Source organism: Egretta garzetta, unplaced genomic scaffold, assembly GCF_000687185.1.
Source record: "Egretta garzetta isolate BGI_Z169 unplaced genomic scaffold, ASM68718v1 scaffold145, whole genome shotgun sequence".
NCBI classification, from domain to species: domain Eukaryota; kingdom Metazoa; phylum Chordata; class Aves; order Pelecaniformes; family Ardeidae; genus Egretta; species Egretta garzetta.
The window spans coordinates 675,555-692,182 of NW_009259687.1; the positions used below are offsets into that span (position 1 = coordinate 675,555).

The 16,628-nt window shown below is 41.1% G+C and overlaps 1 protein-coding gene across 1 annotated transcript in view; it reads left to right on the forward strand.

Annotated features, from left to right (window-relative positions):
• LOC104126253 (phosphatidylinositol 3-kinase regulatory subunit gamma) overlaps window positions 1-16,374 on the forward strand; it is an 81,714-nt gene extending 65,340 nt beyond the window's left edge. Inside the window, exons 7-15 of the mRNA XM_035894188.1 lie at window positions 616-727; window positions 3,068-3,166; window positions 4,617-4,797; window positions 5,632-5,757; window positions 6,512-6,654; window positions 7,815-7,991; window positions 8,804-8,878; window positions 9,240-9,410; window positions 10,851-16,374. Of these exons, the coding sequence (XP_035750081.1) occupies window positions 616-727; window positions 3,068-3,166; window positions 4,617-4,797; window positions 5,632-5,757; window positions 6,512-6,654; window positions 7,815-7,991; window positions 8,804-8,878; window positions 9,240-9,410; window positions 10,851-11,052 (1,286 nt within the window). The 3' untranslated portion in view covers window positions 11,053-16,374. The remainder of the gene's footprint in view (window positions 1-615; window positions 728-3,067; window positions 3,167-4,616; window positions 4,798-5,631; window positions 5,758-6,511; window positions 6,655-7,814; window positions 7,992-8,803; window positions 8,879-9,239; window positions 9,411-10,850) is intronic.
• Window positions 16,375-16,628: the final 254 nt, after the last annotated feature.

Below are 16,628 nucleotides of genomic sequence, written 5' to 3' on the forward strand. Positions count from 1 at the left end.
CCTTTCTCAGCTCATGTCTTGTAGTATTCAGAGAGTCATAGGTTTTGTTCCTAAGAGGAGCCTAAATGGTAAAACCAGTATGAAATGTGAACGTTTGGTCTATGATGGATATACCCCTGCCCAGCCACTGCTTCTCTCACTAGCAGCGTTTTTTCCTCTGAAAAAAGTCCACCCGTTTGCTCTTACGGGTTGCCATAAGGACTGGTGACGTCTGAGCAACTGGAGTTTTTCCATAGTGGTGCACAGTGCTCTCCAGGCTGTGGCTTTAAAACACAATACACCTTTGTAGCGTGTTTGGAGGTTTCGGCGGTGATTGCCCTTGTAGTCATGCCTGAGCCAGTCTTCCTTTTAACAAAAACTCATGTTTCCTCATACTCCTTCCCTTTCCCTTCCCTCAAATACGTGTTTGGTTTGAGTACTAGGAAATCTGGGATCACGATGCAGATGTTGACTTCAAAATTCCTTAAAAATTACAAATTCCATTTACTTTGAGAGAGCTTGAAATTCAAATTCAAGATGCGTGTTTTCTCTCACTTTTTCACTGTCATATTTCATTAACAAATTAGTGATTATCTTCCCCTGTTTACCTTTCTTTAATCTGTTCTTCATTTTCAGCTCTTCCTCCGAAGCCCCCCAAACCAATGACTCCAGTCAATACGAATGGAATAAAAGACAATTCCAGTTTCTCTCTGCAGGAAGCAGAGTGGTACTGGGGGGACATCTCAAGGTAAGCAATATTACTAAAATATATTAATTAAATTATATTAATATATGCTATTAGAATAAGCCTGTTAGAATTCAAGAGAAAAAGAACATGCCTGTTTCAGGCAGCGTTTTACGGGAGGGAAATGCTTCAGGACTATACTTGGCAAAGCACCTAAATGAAAGTATTCGACTGGATTCAGTATTTGTGTTTAAGTTACTGTTCTGGTGCAGATATTGCCAGTCTTGGTAACAGTTATTTTGGATTTCTACATTTCTTCAGATACACAAAGTCTTTAAAAAAAGAGAAAATTATTTCATTCAAAAGAAAAGTGCTTCTGAATGTGCTTGCTAATAAGGTTTTGTAAGCATACAATGCTGGGATGCATGCAGTTCAGCAAACTTTCAGTAGGAGGCTTGCTCAGAATAAAATGAGTTGCATTCTTATTTTTGGTTACTTTAACATTTAGTTAAAATTGCATCTGTATTAATTTGTATTACATGGTGGTATAAAAACAGCTCTTACAAATGCTAACCATCACCAGCTATACTGAGCAGATGATACAGACACATACCAAATAAATTTTTATCTCTTCAGGAAACCCTTTTCTGTGTGCTTGAGAAAACAGATGGCTTGGGTTAGGTTCAGAAAATTAAGGGCCAGTTTTTATATACTTAATTGCATAAAAGGGCTAAAGTGTCCAGTCATCTGTTTCCCTCTTAAGGCACTTATGAAGAGTTTAGAATTTGGAACTGTAAGGGGAAACATGACCATGCTGGGAGTGTGATCAGGAATTGCTCAAACTTGTGCACATAATACTTTGAAACACCTTGTCAGACAGAGGCAAGAAGAGCGTGTTTGCCACAGTGGTTCACTGACGTTCTGAGAAGGGAAATAAAGTTTTCATATCTTTATTGTACCACCCTTATCTTTATAAAGTAAGCCTGCATAGATCTTGCTTTTGAAGGGCCTTGGCAGTGATATTTTTCTGTTAATTCTAAATCAAAGTAGAGTGGCAGAACCTGATCACAAAACCCACTAGGCAGGGTTTGTTTAAAACTGCTCAATATTGGTATCAGTTTATTGGCTGTGGATTTGTTCCTCAATTAACAATGCAAGTGGTGGCAGGAGCTAATGCAGCACAAATCACATCGGAGTGGCTTTATTAGATTAAAATGTGATACACACGCATGTAAAGATGAATTGTTTAGACCCTAACTTGACAGCCAGCAGGTACAGACTGCACTGGGCTGTCACGGCAGGAACAGTGTTCTTCAGTCAAAAACTTGTGCTGAAAATTTTGTCACAAGCTCCAGGGTGGAACTTGCAGGCATAAGCTCAAGCCCTTATATCACATCTATCCATTCAAAAAGGAGAAAGCTGTTTGAGTTAACTGGGTCCAATCTCTAAAATGTTGTGAGCGGAGTAAGTGGATATGTGCATGATACTTAGTAGGAGTCAGTTTTACTAACAGAATGGTTTTCAGGTAACTAAATCAAACTAAGGCTATTTTGTAAGAATACTTTTTTCCTTAGTATTTGAACAAAAAAGCTGTTCTTTTTTCTTTCTAAGATTCAGGTAGGCTTCCTACCTCACTTAGATAATGTTGAGGCTACGTGATAAACTTCAGTTTCCAAATGATTGTATTAAAAAGTGCTTAGTGTTTCTAAGAACCTGTGAGGGAGCTGTTAGAAAGTGAGATATATAATCTGGGTGAAATGGCCAAACCTGGGAAGATGCTTAACTCTTCGGCTGACATAATTTTCTTCATGCTTACAGGTACTCACTTTCACTAAAAGATTCCTTGATTTAGCTTAGGGCTCTAGACTGAGTATCCTTTTGCTTCAGTTATAAGTAAGGAAAAGTTGCACTGAAGCTAGCAAGTTTTTAGTGGTTTAAAACTGCTGTAAATAAGATCAGAGTTAAGCCAATAATGAGTCTCTTGAGACTAAAACTGTGCTAAACTCTAGACACCTTTGAGCTGTGATGCTAGAGACAGTTTCTTAAGAGGTCAGGACAGGCTTCTCAAAGGGCACCTGTTTCCAGTGTGGACTTTAAAACCTGAGCAGATTACAGGGAAAGGTTGTCAACTCTGAGACACAGCCACTACTGTTGCTTAAACAGAGACTTCTTCCGAAGTGGCAGTTGACTGCAGCTGCTATTTTTTAGTGTAACTGCACAAGTTCAGACTTGCCTTAGATGGCCTGAAAGACTGGAGAGCCTGAGTGTGCAAGATGATTACCTGATATTTTGAAGATTGAACTCTTTATGCATACTGGTGTTACTGGCTCCCATATTGATCCCTGTGGCAACAGTGATCATGATCTTAACACTTCTAATTTTGCCTTCCTTTCCATTCTCCAGGGAAGAAGTAAATGACAAATTACGAGACATGCCAGATGGAACATTCCTGGTGCGCGATGCATCAACCAAGATGCAGGGAGACTACACTCTGACATTACGGTAAGCACTGAGCAGTTGTAGTCCGCGTAGTAAAACCCTGAGTAGCTAGTTGCTACACCAGTGACAGCAGTGGCTGCGTAAAGCTGACGTGGCTCAAGTTGAGGGATGTTCCCAAAGGTACTGCAGATCACAGAATGAGCAAATAAATAGCCAGGTCTGATAGCCAGTTCTGGTCTGTGCATTGAATCCTGTCCTTCACTAAACACTACTGTAAGCATCTGCGTGTAGACTAGATGGGACTCAGGGAGGAGAGCCGCTCAATGGTGCTTCATAGTTTCAGAACTGCTACAGTAAAAGGTATTTATAAACTAGGGCTTTGATTCATAGGAGTGTGTTGAATATCTCATCAGCGTGCAGCTCTGGAGAATTGAACACAGCGTCTTTGTAAAAAGAGTATCTGTGCTTTCTGATCTAAACTTTAGGAAATACTGAATTGGAGCCATGTTCCTTTCTTCATTAAAATTGTCTGCAAGTGGCAGACTTCCCAGAGCTGCCCCAGCCCTGTCTACTGCAGTTAGGCAGCAGACCTCATGTGACTAGTTGCTGGTGCCTTGCCCAGCCTGTCCAGCCGCTTGCCTCTGCCAGCCTCCCAAGATTGGTCGTTAGAGGCAAACAGGCGAGGCACATAAGCCACTGCCTCTGTAGCACACCTTTGGGAGTTACTATGATATGGTAGGTATTTGATCTTGCCGTGAAATTCCATTGTCTTAATGGCAGGTTTGACCCCAAGAGTGTAGTTTAAATTCTGCTTTGACTTCTGCCTTGAAGTTCACAGCTTGTGCACTAAGGTTTGGCATGATTTGGTTATTTTGCTGAACACAGATGTCTTTAGGAACCAAAACTGAGAGTGCAGGAAGGACAGTATATTGTCTAAACAGTCTGTTGGTGAAAAAGGAAGAATGTTTGTGGAAACTGCTAGACTGTATAAATCTGGATAATGTAAAGTCCTAAACTTAAAACCATATTGTAATCCTCAGATGATTTTGTTTAGGTTCATATATCCTGTGTTAGCATCCATAACTCAAAAGACTTGTTAATCACTGTATAAATGTATACTCAGTTGTATACCATTAGTGACCCCAAATTGCAGGAAATTGTGGGATTGGGTTTTCATATGGCTCCTTTATTCAGCCTTCAGCATCCTCCTTTTCCCTTGCAAAACTTCTGGCAAAGCTAGGTCTGAAGTACCATAAGCTGGCTCCAGAATGAGCACATAGGAAGAGATTTACTTCAGGCTTTGCTCCTGTTCAAATACTATCTGCTGATAATTCTGTGTGCATTGACTCTTAAGCTACCAATATCTGCTAGTATGTAGAGAATCACTATGAAGGTGTACAGTGTCAAAGCCACTTGCCCAGGAATTTCACTGTTGTCTTTGTTAGCAGGCCTAGTGTTGAAGAGGGTTAGGAGGTATGCAGAAAAACCTCTAAATTACTGTACTGCTTTGCAGGAAGGGTGGCAACAATAAACTGATAAAGATCTATCATCGGGATGGAAAATATGGCTTTTCTGATCCACTGACATTTAGTTCAGTTGTGGAACTAATTAACCACTACCGCAACGAGTCTCTTGCTCAGTATAACCCAAAGCTTGATGTGAAGTTGATGTATCCAGTGTCCCGGTACCAGCAGGTAAGATCTTCATCAGACAGCAATAGCTATTAGTGCAGACAAGAAAAAAAATTGCAAATGTACGTATGATTTTGTTTTCTTTGTGAAGCCTGATATTTTTTTTTTATTTTTGAAAACTGAAAAAAAAGGTGAGTTTTCACATTTGACCTCACTTTGCTCACAACAACTGGTCTTCCAAATTGTCTAGCCATTTAAGCTTCTTGATTTTATCAAGTTTCCACTATCCATCTGAGCAGTCCAATAGAGAAGTGAAACCCTGACATGCAGCAGACTTGAGCCTGAGAAACCTTTTTTTTTTTTTTCCCCCTTGGACCCTCATGGACCCACAGGGCACTGTTCTAGACAGTGTTGCCCTTGAGGCGCACATGACCCATGCAGCTTCTTGCTCTGTGCATAGCCATCTACATTTTTCAACAATATTTTTTAAAGTTTTATTCAGTAGCCTGAGATATTGTCTTGCATTAAGGAAAAAGAACTGCAGAGCTTTTTGGAAAAAAAATACTCTGATGTTTAACTTCAGCTTCCAAGCAATTCAATTCCTCCTTTCTCCAATAGGGAATAGCAGTCCTAGACCAAACCTGTAGTGTGTTTTTGGAAGCTTAGTATTTTGGCATAGTTCTTGGTGTCCCATAGTACCTGTTCCTACTGTCTGTAAACTGTGGAACTTGTTGCATGGAGGAAGGGGGATGTAGGTACGTGTTTGTGTTCTGTAGAAACCTGATTATAAAAATGATGCTAATAGCTGTAAAATGCAAATGTGCATAAGTGAACAAATGACTACTCTTAAGGATAAACTGCTTTGCCTGAAGACTTAATAGCTTTTTGTATGTGCAGGATCAGTTGGTGAAAGAAGATAATATAGATGCAGTAGGTAAAAAGCTTCAAGAATACCATGCTCAGTATCAGGAAAAGAGTAAAGAATACGACAAATTGTATGAAGAATATACCAGAACATCACAGGTTGGTTCTACTTTAGCTATCTGTAGAGTTTGCTTCTTGTTGTTTAAAAAGTAAAGAAAATTATTTTAATTTGTTATGGCTAATAAAGGCAGTCCAAGGTCAGAAAATACAAGGGAAAAAATAGTAAATTGTGGAATAGAGTAGGTGGTCTCAAAGTTGATAGAAACAGTGAATATTACTTGATGATGATAGTCCTAGAGGTATGGTGTGGGGCAAGGAAAAAAGAGGAGCTGAGCTTCCTAGTATAAGGTAGAGCAGTGGAGAAGGCCATCGCCTACAGGCTTTGCACTGCAGACTTCTTCCTTGGCTGCTGAGTATTTCCAGCTGCTGTATGCTGCAGTGAGAGTTGTAGAGGGACTTGTCCAGGTTTTTTATGAAGTCATGTTCAAATCAGATACCAGATATTATGCATTAAGGAAGTGTGAATACAGTATTTGGACTGCTTCTTGTAAAATAAGATAGTTTGTGTATGGGGAGGAGGTTTGCTGGCAGGCTTCCTGCAAACTAAGTTGTAAAATATGACTAAAATATTTGAGGGCATCATGTGGGGGAGGAGGGTAGACTTACAGGGAGTAAGTTTTCCCTGTACTTCCCTGACTCCACTCGCACATTTGACTAAATCTAAAACTGATGATTAATCACATTTTGACTTGTGGGGGGAGAAAAGTTTATCTTCTGAGTCAATTTAGGGAACATAATAGTCCTGCATTGCCGTCTGTATCATGAACAAATGATGGACTCTTTCCTCACATAGGAAATTCAGATGAAGAGGACCGCAATTGAAGCATTTAATGAAACAATTAAGATATTTGAGGAACAGTGCCACTCACAAGAGCGATACAGCAAAGAATACATTGAGCGATTTCGCAGGGAGGGGAATGACAAAGAAATTGAACGGTAGGCACTAAAGTTGTGTTTGCTTACAAGGAAGAACTAGTGTCCACATTGACACTCCCATGAAATTCTTTTATATAATATTGCATCATATAAAACACTTTGTAAACTCAGTATTTACTCTGAGAACTTCCCCCAGGGTGTCTGAACATTCAGTAAAGCCCTCTTCTGTCAGGGAATTGTATTGTAGACAGAAGAGGTGGGAGATCTGTGAATTGTTCTTTCTGAACTTCAGTAAATCAAGACACAGTGATGAGGATTAGGAAAGAATAGCTGCATTTGCTTATCCCACTTCTATTTGGATTTGCTCAGAATGTAATTCAGGAAAATCTTTACTTGTAAATTGCAAGATGGGCGTAGATCTGGTAAATCTCATAGTCCATAGTCAATTTTAGTCCCTTTCAAAGAAGATGAGTATTTAGTTGCCACTGCTTGGTAGTGGATAGTGGTCATCTAACAGACATTCAGTAAGGGCCTCATCTGAAACTGCCTTCTGTGAAGTTACTAGCAGAAAAAGCTGTATCATCTGGGCCTTTGAAGAAATGCAAGGTATAATGCCTAACTTGACACAGTGCTTTATGAATCACAGTTGGGTAACCTCAAGGAGATTTTTAGACTGAAAACAGTTACCTGTAATAATCTTACTATGCAATTGTGGTGCTTCATTTTGACTAAAGATCAGTTAACAGGAGGAAATATGTTATTTTCCTGGATTGTACCGAATCTGCAAACTAATCTTGACTGAAGAGACAGGCAGTGTTACATCCTCGTAGCTCTTGATTAAAGTCTGCATTTGAAATCTTGCTAGTACTGATACCTGTGGTGGGATTGCATAATTAATACACCAAAAAGTGAATCTGACCGTGAAGGAGGAATCTGTTCTAGTTTACCCTCCTAGAGATAATTTGTTCCTGCATCTCTGCCAGAAGGAAATATATTAAAGTAAACTAAAGGTTCAAACTATGAAAAGGGTGGTAGGCCTTCTGGCAAGAGGTCTTTTCTGGCACTCTTACAGTAATTTTCATGTTAAGATAAGGCAGTCAAAGGGAGGAGCTGCTGCCACAGTAGTTCTTGTGATACTTTTAATAAAAATTGCTACCAGTAAGGTTCAGTCCTTCTGGACTGGTTTGACCTCACCTCTCAAATATTACACTTGGTTGCAGGATAATGATGAACTATGAAAAATTAAAATCACGCCTGGGAGAGATCCATGATAGTAAAATGCGCCTGGAACAAGATTTGAAGAAACAAGCTCTGGACAACAGGGAGACTGATAAGAAAATGAATAGTATCAAGCCTGACCTAATTCAGCTCCGCAAAATCAGAGATCAGTATCTCGTGTAAGTAAGCCTGACCTGTACCTCACAATAGCATCGCTGATGAACCTGATTAATGACTGTTTCTGTCAGGATAATGGGAATTTAATTTTCTTTTCATAACCAAAATTCTGTGAGTGCTAAGGTACTATATTCTGGCATGGGATGTCTGAGTAATTGGTTGGCCTCTTCATGACTTCATTCCTTTATTATGCTGTTGTCAGACTTAAAAGAGCCTGCCACAATTACGTGCACGTTTCTCCTCTAAATAAAGCATTTAAAATAAATGAGTTATAAAAAAAAAAAAACCTGTGCCTGCTAATACAACAGAGGTTAGTACTTTCTGTGCTAGGTGTCACAGATGTTGCTTGTACCCACCCTTGATTTCACTGACACCTGGCTCCAAATGTCCTTGGGTTGGACTCAGTGCACTAGGATTCTGGCAGAAGACAGAGAGGAAACACACTGTCTCAGAAGGCGATGTTAGGAGGTTAGAAGAAACCAGTGGCAATACTCATTTTGTTTTCCCAAGAGAAACAGACAGCTGTCACAATATCTATTTGACTTCCTTTGTGGCCTGCCTCTTCTTTTTCCATTTAAGAGATTGTTTCATGGCTTCTTTGCTGTTGCCCAATAAAGGGGCCATCTCAGAAGATGATGCAAGGATGCTCTTATGGAATCTATGGTCTTTCTATGGCTTTTGCTGCTGGAGAACAAACTAAGCTCCAGAGTGTTTCTTTGTGGGACCTTGTGTCTGAGCTTCAGCTCGCTCAGTGAGGAAAACCGGTACATGTACTCTGAAATAATGTATTGATGCTCTCTTCTTCTTCTGGCAGATGGCTCAATCACAAAGGGGTGAGACAGAAGCGAATAAATGACTGGCTGGGGATCAAAAACGAAAATATTGATGAGTAAGTGTCATTATACATACAATTTTACTGAGAAGTGTTGCATTAATAAGTGTTCTTTCTTGTGGGGGGTTGATAATATGAAACACCAGTTTCTCAGTAAAGTACTGTAGACGAAGGGAGAAATTCTGTAGGGGAACTGTATGTCACGTACAGCAGCAACTCTGCTGAAGCATTTAGAATTAAACAAAGTTGGAACAATTAAGTTCTAAGTTGAAGCCTTTAATAACTGTCCATTAGGAGCCTAACCCCCCAGTTTGGGTGTGTTCTGGTATTCTTTGAATGATTTCTGCAAAAATAAATCACTCTGCTTATTAACTCTTTTACTGGCCACTGGTTAAGTTAAACTTACCCTTTCTGTCAGTGCATACTTTGTGAATGAAGAAGATGAAAACCTGCCACATCATGACGAGAAAACTTGGTTTGTTGGGGATCTCAACCGTATCCAAGCAGAAGACTTGCTCTGTGGGAAACCTGATGGAGCATTTTTAATTCGAGAGAGTAGCAAGAAAGGATGTTATGCTTGTTCTGTGGTGTAAGTCTATTTTCCTTTTTGTTCTAACTACTCAATTCATAAATCTCTACCACAGCTCTTTTATTTTGGAGAACAAAAGCCAGGCCTAGCCTAGGCCGACCCATTGGAACGTGTTGCATATTTGCAGGAAGACTAGCATGGTAAAAGCTTTGTTGCAAAAATGTGCTTTGAATGTGCAATAACTGTAATCCTAGCAGTCTCTTCAGTCACCACAGTAGCTAGTACAAAATTCTGAAGTATCCCAGCTTGAAGCTCTACAGTCCTAAGTAAATTAGGGCCCAATTTGCCGATATTCTTCCCTGCCAAGGAACACATGGAAAGAAGAAAAACAGTAAGAAAAGCTGTAACATCTTCTGTTCTCATTTTCAGACATGGCCAACTCTAGATGCTTTCTCTTGTATGTTTAAGGTAACAGTGATGCTTCAGAGGAGACGTTATTTGTCAGCAGTAGTTTTTACAACATTCACACAGCCTTGCATTGATTTCTTGTGTTTTGCTTCATTTTATGCTGGTGTAATGGAGGTCAGAAATACTTCGATTCCATTATCTAAAAACCCTTCAAGCCTGTTCTGGAGTGCAAAATGGCTTTCACTGATTTATTTCACATGAGGTTAATTGCTTCTGAAAGCAAGTCCGAGAAATGAATATGTGAGGGTATATCACCTCAAGGTAACTGAAGATTGTAGTATCTGCTATGTTCAAGATACTCTTTGTCACGGTCTCTGAAGTGATGGGTTCATTGGATACTTTTGCTCGGTTGGTATCGTACTACAAGCTAGCAAAGGGATGGCATAACGTAACCTGTTCCTACATGTGACTTGGATTGTGATAGGCTCCAGTACAGGGATTACAATAATACTTGATCTTTCTGGCAGATAAGTTTTTCTAGCAGCTTTGGAAATACTGTGTTGCAGTAACTGCTCTGCCAAGTTAGGGACTCAGTCACTATGACTTCAGATAATGAACCAACTTGAACCCATGCCATGCTTAACATTACAAAACGTACACTGAAGGTTGGTGGTGCATTTCATGAAATACTCTGTAGGTCCTAAGAATTTGTGGGTTTTGGCTTCTTTGCTTAGCGGGAAGGTTTCCAGATAAGCTGAGCACAAAGTCGTAGCTGACTTCAGGTGCTTATCGCCTTGGTTAAGCTCTTGACTTTTTTTTTTTCCAAGAAGTATTTGGAGAACAATGCAGTCAGGAATTGTACTGCTGGGATAGAAGAGGCCTCTTATGTGGATTATTATGCAAGAGTGTTTAATCACATGCCCTGAAGCACTATTTCTTCACAGACTATATTAATCTCCTCAACTTGCATCTGCTGGGTCCTCCATTATGTAATTCAGTGACTGGCAGGTTGCTGCATTAGTTAATTGTTAATAGACTGTCGCTTTGGGTTTGTCCTTTGATGTTAAACTCTCCTGGTTTCTTTCCTTGCAGAGCTGATGGAGAAGTGAAGCACTGTGTGATCTACAGCACTCCAAGAGGTTATGGGTTTGCAGAACCGTATAACCTGTACAGCACACTTAAGGATTTGGTTCTTCATTACCAGCAGACATCCCTTGTCCAACACAACGATTCCCTAAATGTCAGGCTTGCCTATCCTGTCTACGCACAGATGCCCCCCTCTCTCTGCAGATAAATTTTGGGGAGGAGGAAAGTGTTGGCTATCTTGGATTTTTTCTACAATTTTTATTAGAACTCGGAGGGCATTCTTTCTCCTTAGACTGCTTGTTTTGCACAAGAAGTGATTCTGTGAATGTGAATCAAGAAGAGGCCTAGCAGCAACAAGACGACAACTTGGGTGTAGGTGTCCTGGTGCTACCTTAAAAGCTCAGCTGTGCTTTTACACTGATACTTTTGTTTCCTTATGAGGGGAATAAACTCAACACAATGCATACAAAAATACTGGAAGCAAAACATCATTTCATGGAGATAATTTTTTGCCAGGCACCTTCAGTGGAACTTCTAATTGGATTTTGTTTTCTCTTGTTCTTGTAGAGACAATTTGAAGCCTCTGTTTGAGGCATCAGTAATGTCTTTCAGTCTTAAACTCCCAAGAAACTAGGGGGGAAACTCTACCACAGCAATTCTTCTCTGTTAATTTTAGCAGCTTCACTGCGATTCAGCCGAACTTCCAAAAGAGGGCTTGTCTTGAGGTAGCATGGAATTTGGTGAGAGAAGACCAAAGGAATTATGGGAAAGCTTCAGGTTTTTATTTAAATGGAAAAATGCTTGTAAAGAAAAGTTGCTTTATTTTTTTGCCAACAGTAACAAAGTTTTGGTTTCAATGGCACTACAGGTCTTCGCTTAAAGGAAACATAACCAAATTGAACACACCAAAACTTTGTTTGTTGCTAGATTGAGCACTTCTGGGGAAGGTTGCATTAGCATCTGCACATACTTTCTACACCAAAACTTGAAACGAATAAAAGGAAAAGCTAAACGTTGTGTGGCTTCAAAACACTAAATTTGTCTGATCTGACGTAATTGCTCACGCTCCTCTTTCTTTGCCCCCCTTCCTCCCATTCCTCAGCTTGGGATTCTGTTTTCAGTTTGTAATGATACTGTGCTTCAGAATGTAAACTAGAGTGAAGCCTGCACTCACCTGTTGCAGTTCTCTTGCTGAACAATGACAGATTCTTGTAGCACTTGATTTTTGGTATAGAAGAGGTTAAGTGCAATCAAATGCTTCTGGATGGCTTATTGCACCAAATCCTTTCATGAGGTTTAGTCATTTCCAGTTGTATAGAAGCGAGCATGCTAATGATAGATCTCCTCTCATTTGTTCTTTGCAAGCTATGTTCTGAACTCTCACACCACTGCAGCCAAGCAAGATTTTACACTGGTATAATCTAAATTCCCCTGAGTTATTTTGGACATGGAAAACACAGGAAGGGCAGAGAGCTGTACTCCTCAGTTATTGGATGTCTGGTACCATCCTTTGGCAAGAGCTGCTGTCAAATACTGGAGTGGGTAGTCCTGGGCTTTGTCAAGTATAGCATCGTCCAATAAATCCCCTCCCTGGAAAGTACACAAAGCAGCTTATTTCCATTCCTTAAGCTTCTAAAATGAAAAAGAGCTAAATTTGGCAAACTGAACCACTTGGCATCAAAGCACAACTGGCAAAGTAATTGTTCAGTGTGCAACCTTGAAAGTTACGTTTGTTCTCATTACTGGAAGCAGTTCCCTTGCAATGCACCCATTGTGCAGGACAGGAAGCAGAGAGTCATGCAGGTCTGAGAATGCTTTAGCCCTGTTTCTGACCCTGGGGCTTGTTTCCGGTTCGGATGGGTTTTTCTGCAGTACCTGGGCAGTAGTGCCAGGCTTGTTGATGTTTAATGTTTACATTGGAAGTATTATTTCGTGGAATGTCATGAATTTGCAAGCAGGGAAATGACAAGGCTGGAGCACTGACAGCCATTGCAGGAAGGGTAGTCTGGTTGCCTGGCATGCCTGTGAGATGTATTAATTTGCACTAATGACCCTGACGCATCCTAGGCACTTTCTAATCAGCCAGAGTGCAATCTTCAGGCAAAGAATTCTGTAGATGCCACTTTTCTAATTAAATGAAACACTAGAAAACTTAACCAAAACTGGGTGAGAGGAGAAAAAAATTCATGCAAGTTGCTATGTCAGAGTGACCCACATCTGCTCTTGTGTCCCTTCTTTCCCATTTCCCCAAGAAAAGGAAAAATGAGATGTAGCCTTTGCTCTTAGTGAAAATCTGGAATGGATTCCTCAGTGGTGTATGGACATGGAAATTCTTCTTTTTAAAGGAACTTGCCCTACCCATTGGATAATTTGCAGTTCTAATCTGGTATCTGTAAAGCTGTAATTCTCACACCTCTTGTGCATCTAGTGTTCCCTTGGTGCTGGGCTGAGTCCAAATGCCTGATGAGGGAAATCAGTTCAAAGGCACAAATGATAGCCACGTGCCTCATGCCCATGGAAAAACCTGTGCGAGAGGAGTGTCTGATTGTTGTCTATGCCTTCGCAATCTCACTGGGCTCTTCTCTTACAGCGTTAATGTTTGAGGCTGATGGGGCACTGTTTTTGTGACAGGGACAACCTGGCTGAAGTGTTTCACACCTGCCCCATTTTTAGATAGGGCTGGGTTTTGTTTTAAATAAGCGCAGGTCTGCTTTCAGGCTCATAAATCCTGGCACACCCTCGGAGTACTGACAGCAGTGGGATAGCAAAGCGGGACTCTCTGAAACTTTTCCTGTAGTGGAATCTGACTGATCCTGTGAGGTCTTGGTCCAGGCTCCAGCCCCGGCTCTGCCAAGGTAAATACAGTGTAATTCCATTGGCGTCCGTCAAGGTAGCTTGGCTTTATAGTGGTGTGAGTGAGTTGGGATTCTGGCCCCTCGTGCTCTGAGGTCTCTTCGCTGATCACAGGTGATGTATTTGCTGCGAATGATGTACTCGGACCCAATAAGCCATCTTGAAGCATTCTTTGAAATTCTGTTTTGCCCAAACCTTCAGATCAGGGCTATGGGCAGACTAAGCCCACGTTCCTTGTATTTGGCTCCGTTATCCTCAGCGGTCTCTCTGAGGCTGTTTTGCCGCCATATCTCTCTGTGTCTGGTTTAGGCGCCTGAAGTCCCAGCTGCTATGATTGCTCCCCTTTGATTCTCATGTGCCATTGCACAGATTCTTTTTGCATCCGTTTTGCACTCGTAGAGCAAATCAAAAGGGGTATAAAACCAGCTGACATGTAGCTGGTATGATCCACGGGGTAAGGGCTTGGTCCTGCTGCGCTCATTGTGCTCAGCCTAATTCTGTTTGCTCGGTAGCGTTAGATCTGTGAGAAAACCCCTGGCTTCCAGGAGCTGTTCTACACTTGCATGACTGAGAAATCGGAAATGGGCCTGTGAGTTGCAGGATTGCACCCTAGTATGAAAAGCAGCTGTTAAGCCTAAAACAAATACAGGAAATGCAAACGTAAAGGCAAAACAAAGGATCTCAAGTTCTTTTAAAACAGTAAGATGCGAGAAGGTTTTGGTTTCAAGAGTCAAAACATCAGGAGGAGGGAAGGGGGAAATAGTCTCACTGTTGTAGCAGCCGTCTGTTAGCAGACCGCAGTCCAAGGAGTACTGATCTCATTGATCCATATTTTATTAAATATATATGTAGAGTTAAATAACTTTTGCACAGTGTTAAATGGGGGAGTGGGGTGTTGTTGAAACTCGAATATGCACAGTTTCTTCTAATCTGTTTTGAAGTATATTTGCAGGGATCAGGGGTGATTCAGTATTTTGTATTCGTATGGATGGAAATCAGGTCCACTTCCACAGTTGCCATTGGTCCCATTGCGTCAGCCACGAGTGCCATGTTTTTGAAGTTAGTAATTTATAAATTTTTTCCCACTAGTTTCTTTAATGATTACAAGTAACTGTAGCATGGGAAGGACCAACCTAGAAACAGAGGGATGTCCCGACAGATGCTTCACTAGCATGTGAAGCAATAATGTGTGATTTTCCACCTTCTGATGCTGGAGTGCTCTAGATTTGGGGGTTGTATGTTGGGATTTTTTTAATTCTCATCAGCAGTGGATTGGGTGACTGCTTTGCACTGTTGGTAGCTGCAGTCTAGCATTATATCCAGTACAGCCCTCTGTCTTATGCCAAAAATAAGATGCTCTTTCCACGCTCATCTCTCTTGATGTGGCAGATGGTCAAGAAGTTTTCCATTTAATGTGATGGGCCTGATTCTTTTCTCGCTGACACTAGTGTAAGCAAGACTTCCACAACCGAAAGCCATTCCCAGGAAAAGAGCTTGTATTTAATCATACCTGAATTCTAGTCACAGCAGGGCAAAAATCAAAGTTTGCCCTTTGCAAAGCCAGGCAACTGTAATGGGGACTGTGGAAATGAACGTTGACACTTAGTGCTGTTTTGGGGAGGACAGGGGAAGGAGGAGGGTCTTGGTTGCCCCAAATCCTGGGCTCTCTGCAGGCTTGGGTGGCACAGTGTCTGCAACTGAACGCTGTGGCTGTTTAAAACAGCAGAATTGCTATAGGAGTGTCACACCTTAAGTTTGGAAAAGCCCCTTATTTGGTACTTGAACAATCTCGCTTCTGTTTTTGAATGTCTGTTTATTTTTTATTTTTGTTACACTAACAGGGAATAAAAATCTGAAATGTTAGTGAGTCTTGTATGCTTGCTGCATTGTGCAGACATAGAACAGGTACTGTTTGTGGATCAGGAGGGGTAAGAGGTTCAAAATGCAGTTTTACAAAGCACTATGATGGGTTGGGGGTTGTTTTGTTTAGATCATGTTTAAAACCAGGTTTTTCTTACGTGTAGTTTCCTTATGTTGATTTGCAATCTCTGCTTTTGGAACAGCAAAATCAAAACATTCCCGAAGAACAAAGATACTCTGAGGGGAGGGGGGGGGTTAGGCTTGCTCAAATTCAGCGTTCAAAGCAAATAGCTTTAACGAAGAGGAAGGGTCGGCATCCTAAAGCATCCCTCTGCTTGTAGTTCGATGAAGCATAGACAGACCAGGACGTAGGACCTCCGCCTTGAACCACGAAAGAAAGAGGAGATGCCAGAGCAGACCCTTCCCTTTGGAATAATTGGTTGTGCTCTCCTTAAATGTGCGTGCAAGGAGATAGTCAGGAAATTCATAGAAGTCCTTAAGGGCTCGCTCCTCTTTCTGTATTGGAAGGGAGCTTGCATTGCTGATCCCCTCATTTCCCTTGGCACAACCTGTGCAGCCAGAAGGGAACCAAGTTACTAGCCCAAATAAACGTGGGCCTGTTTGCGAAGCAGCTCGGCTAGTTAAGTACTGCGTGAGGAGTAGCTTTGGATGGGGTTAGATGAAGTTTGTCCAACATTTTTGCGAATCTTGCATTCTGTGGGCAGAAATACTTTCCACCAAATGGGAAGGGAAAAAGAAATCTCTCTTGAAATCTTTTCAGCCCCTTCCTGTTTGTTCACAGGGGCAGATAGGGAGCTTTGGCTTGTTAACTGTTTAGATGATGACAGTGCTCGAAGTGCTGGTCTTTGGGGCTGGCTCCATACAATTAATGCAGAATTTGCATTCTTTTTTTATCGCTATTGGCATAGACTTGCCATATTTTATGACTAGACTCACCATTTGTTCTAAAATTTGCCTTTAAAAAATGTAATACGAACTTCAGAGGCAAAAAAAAAAAAGTGAGAACGGGCCCTTATTGATAGACAAAACGCCTCGTTGGTCAACCTGTAT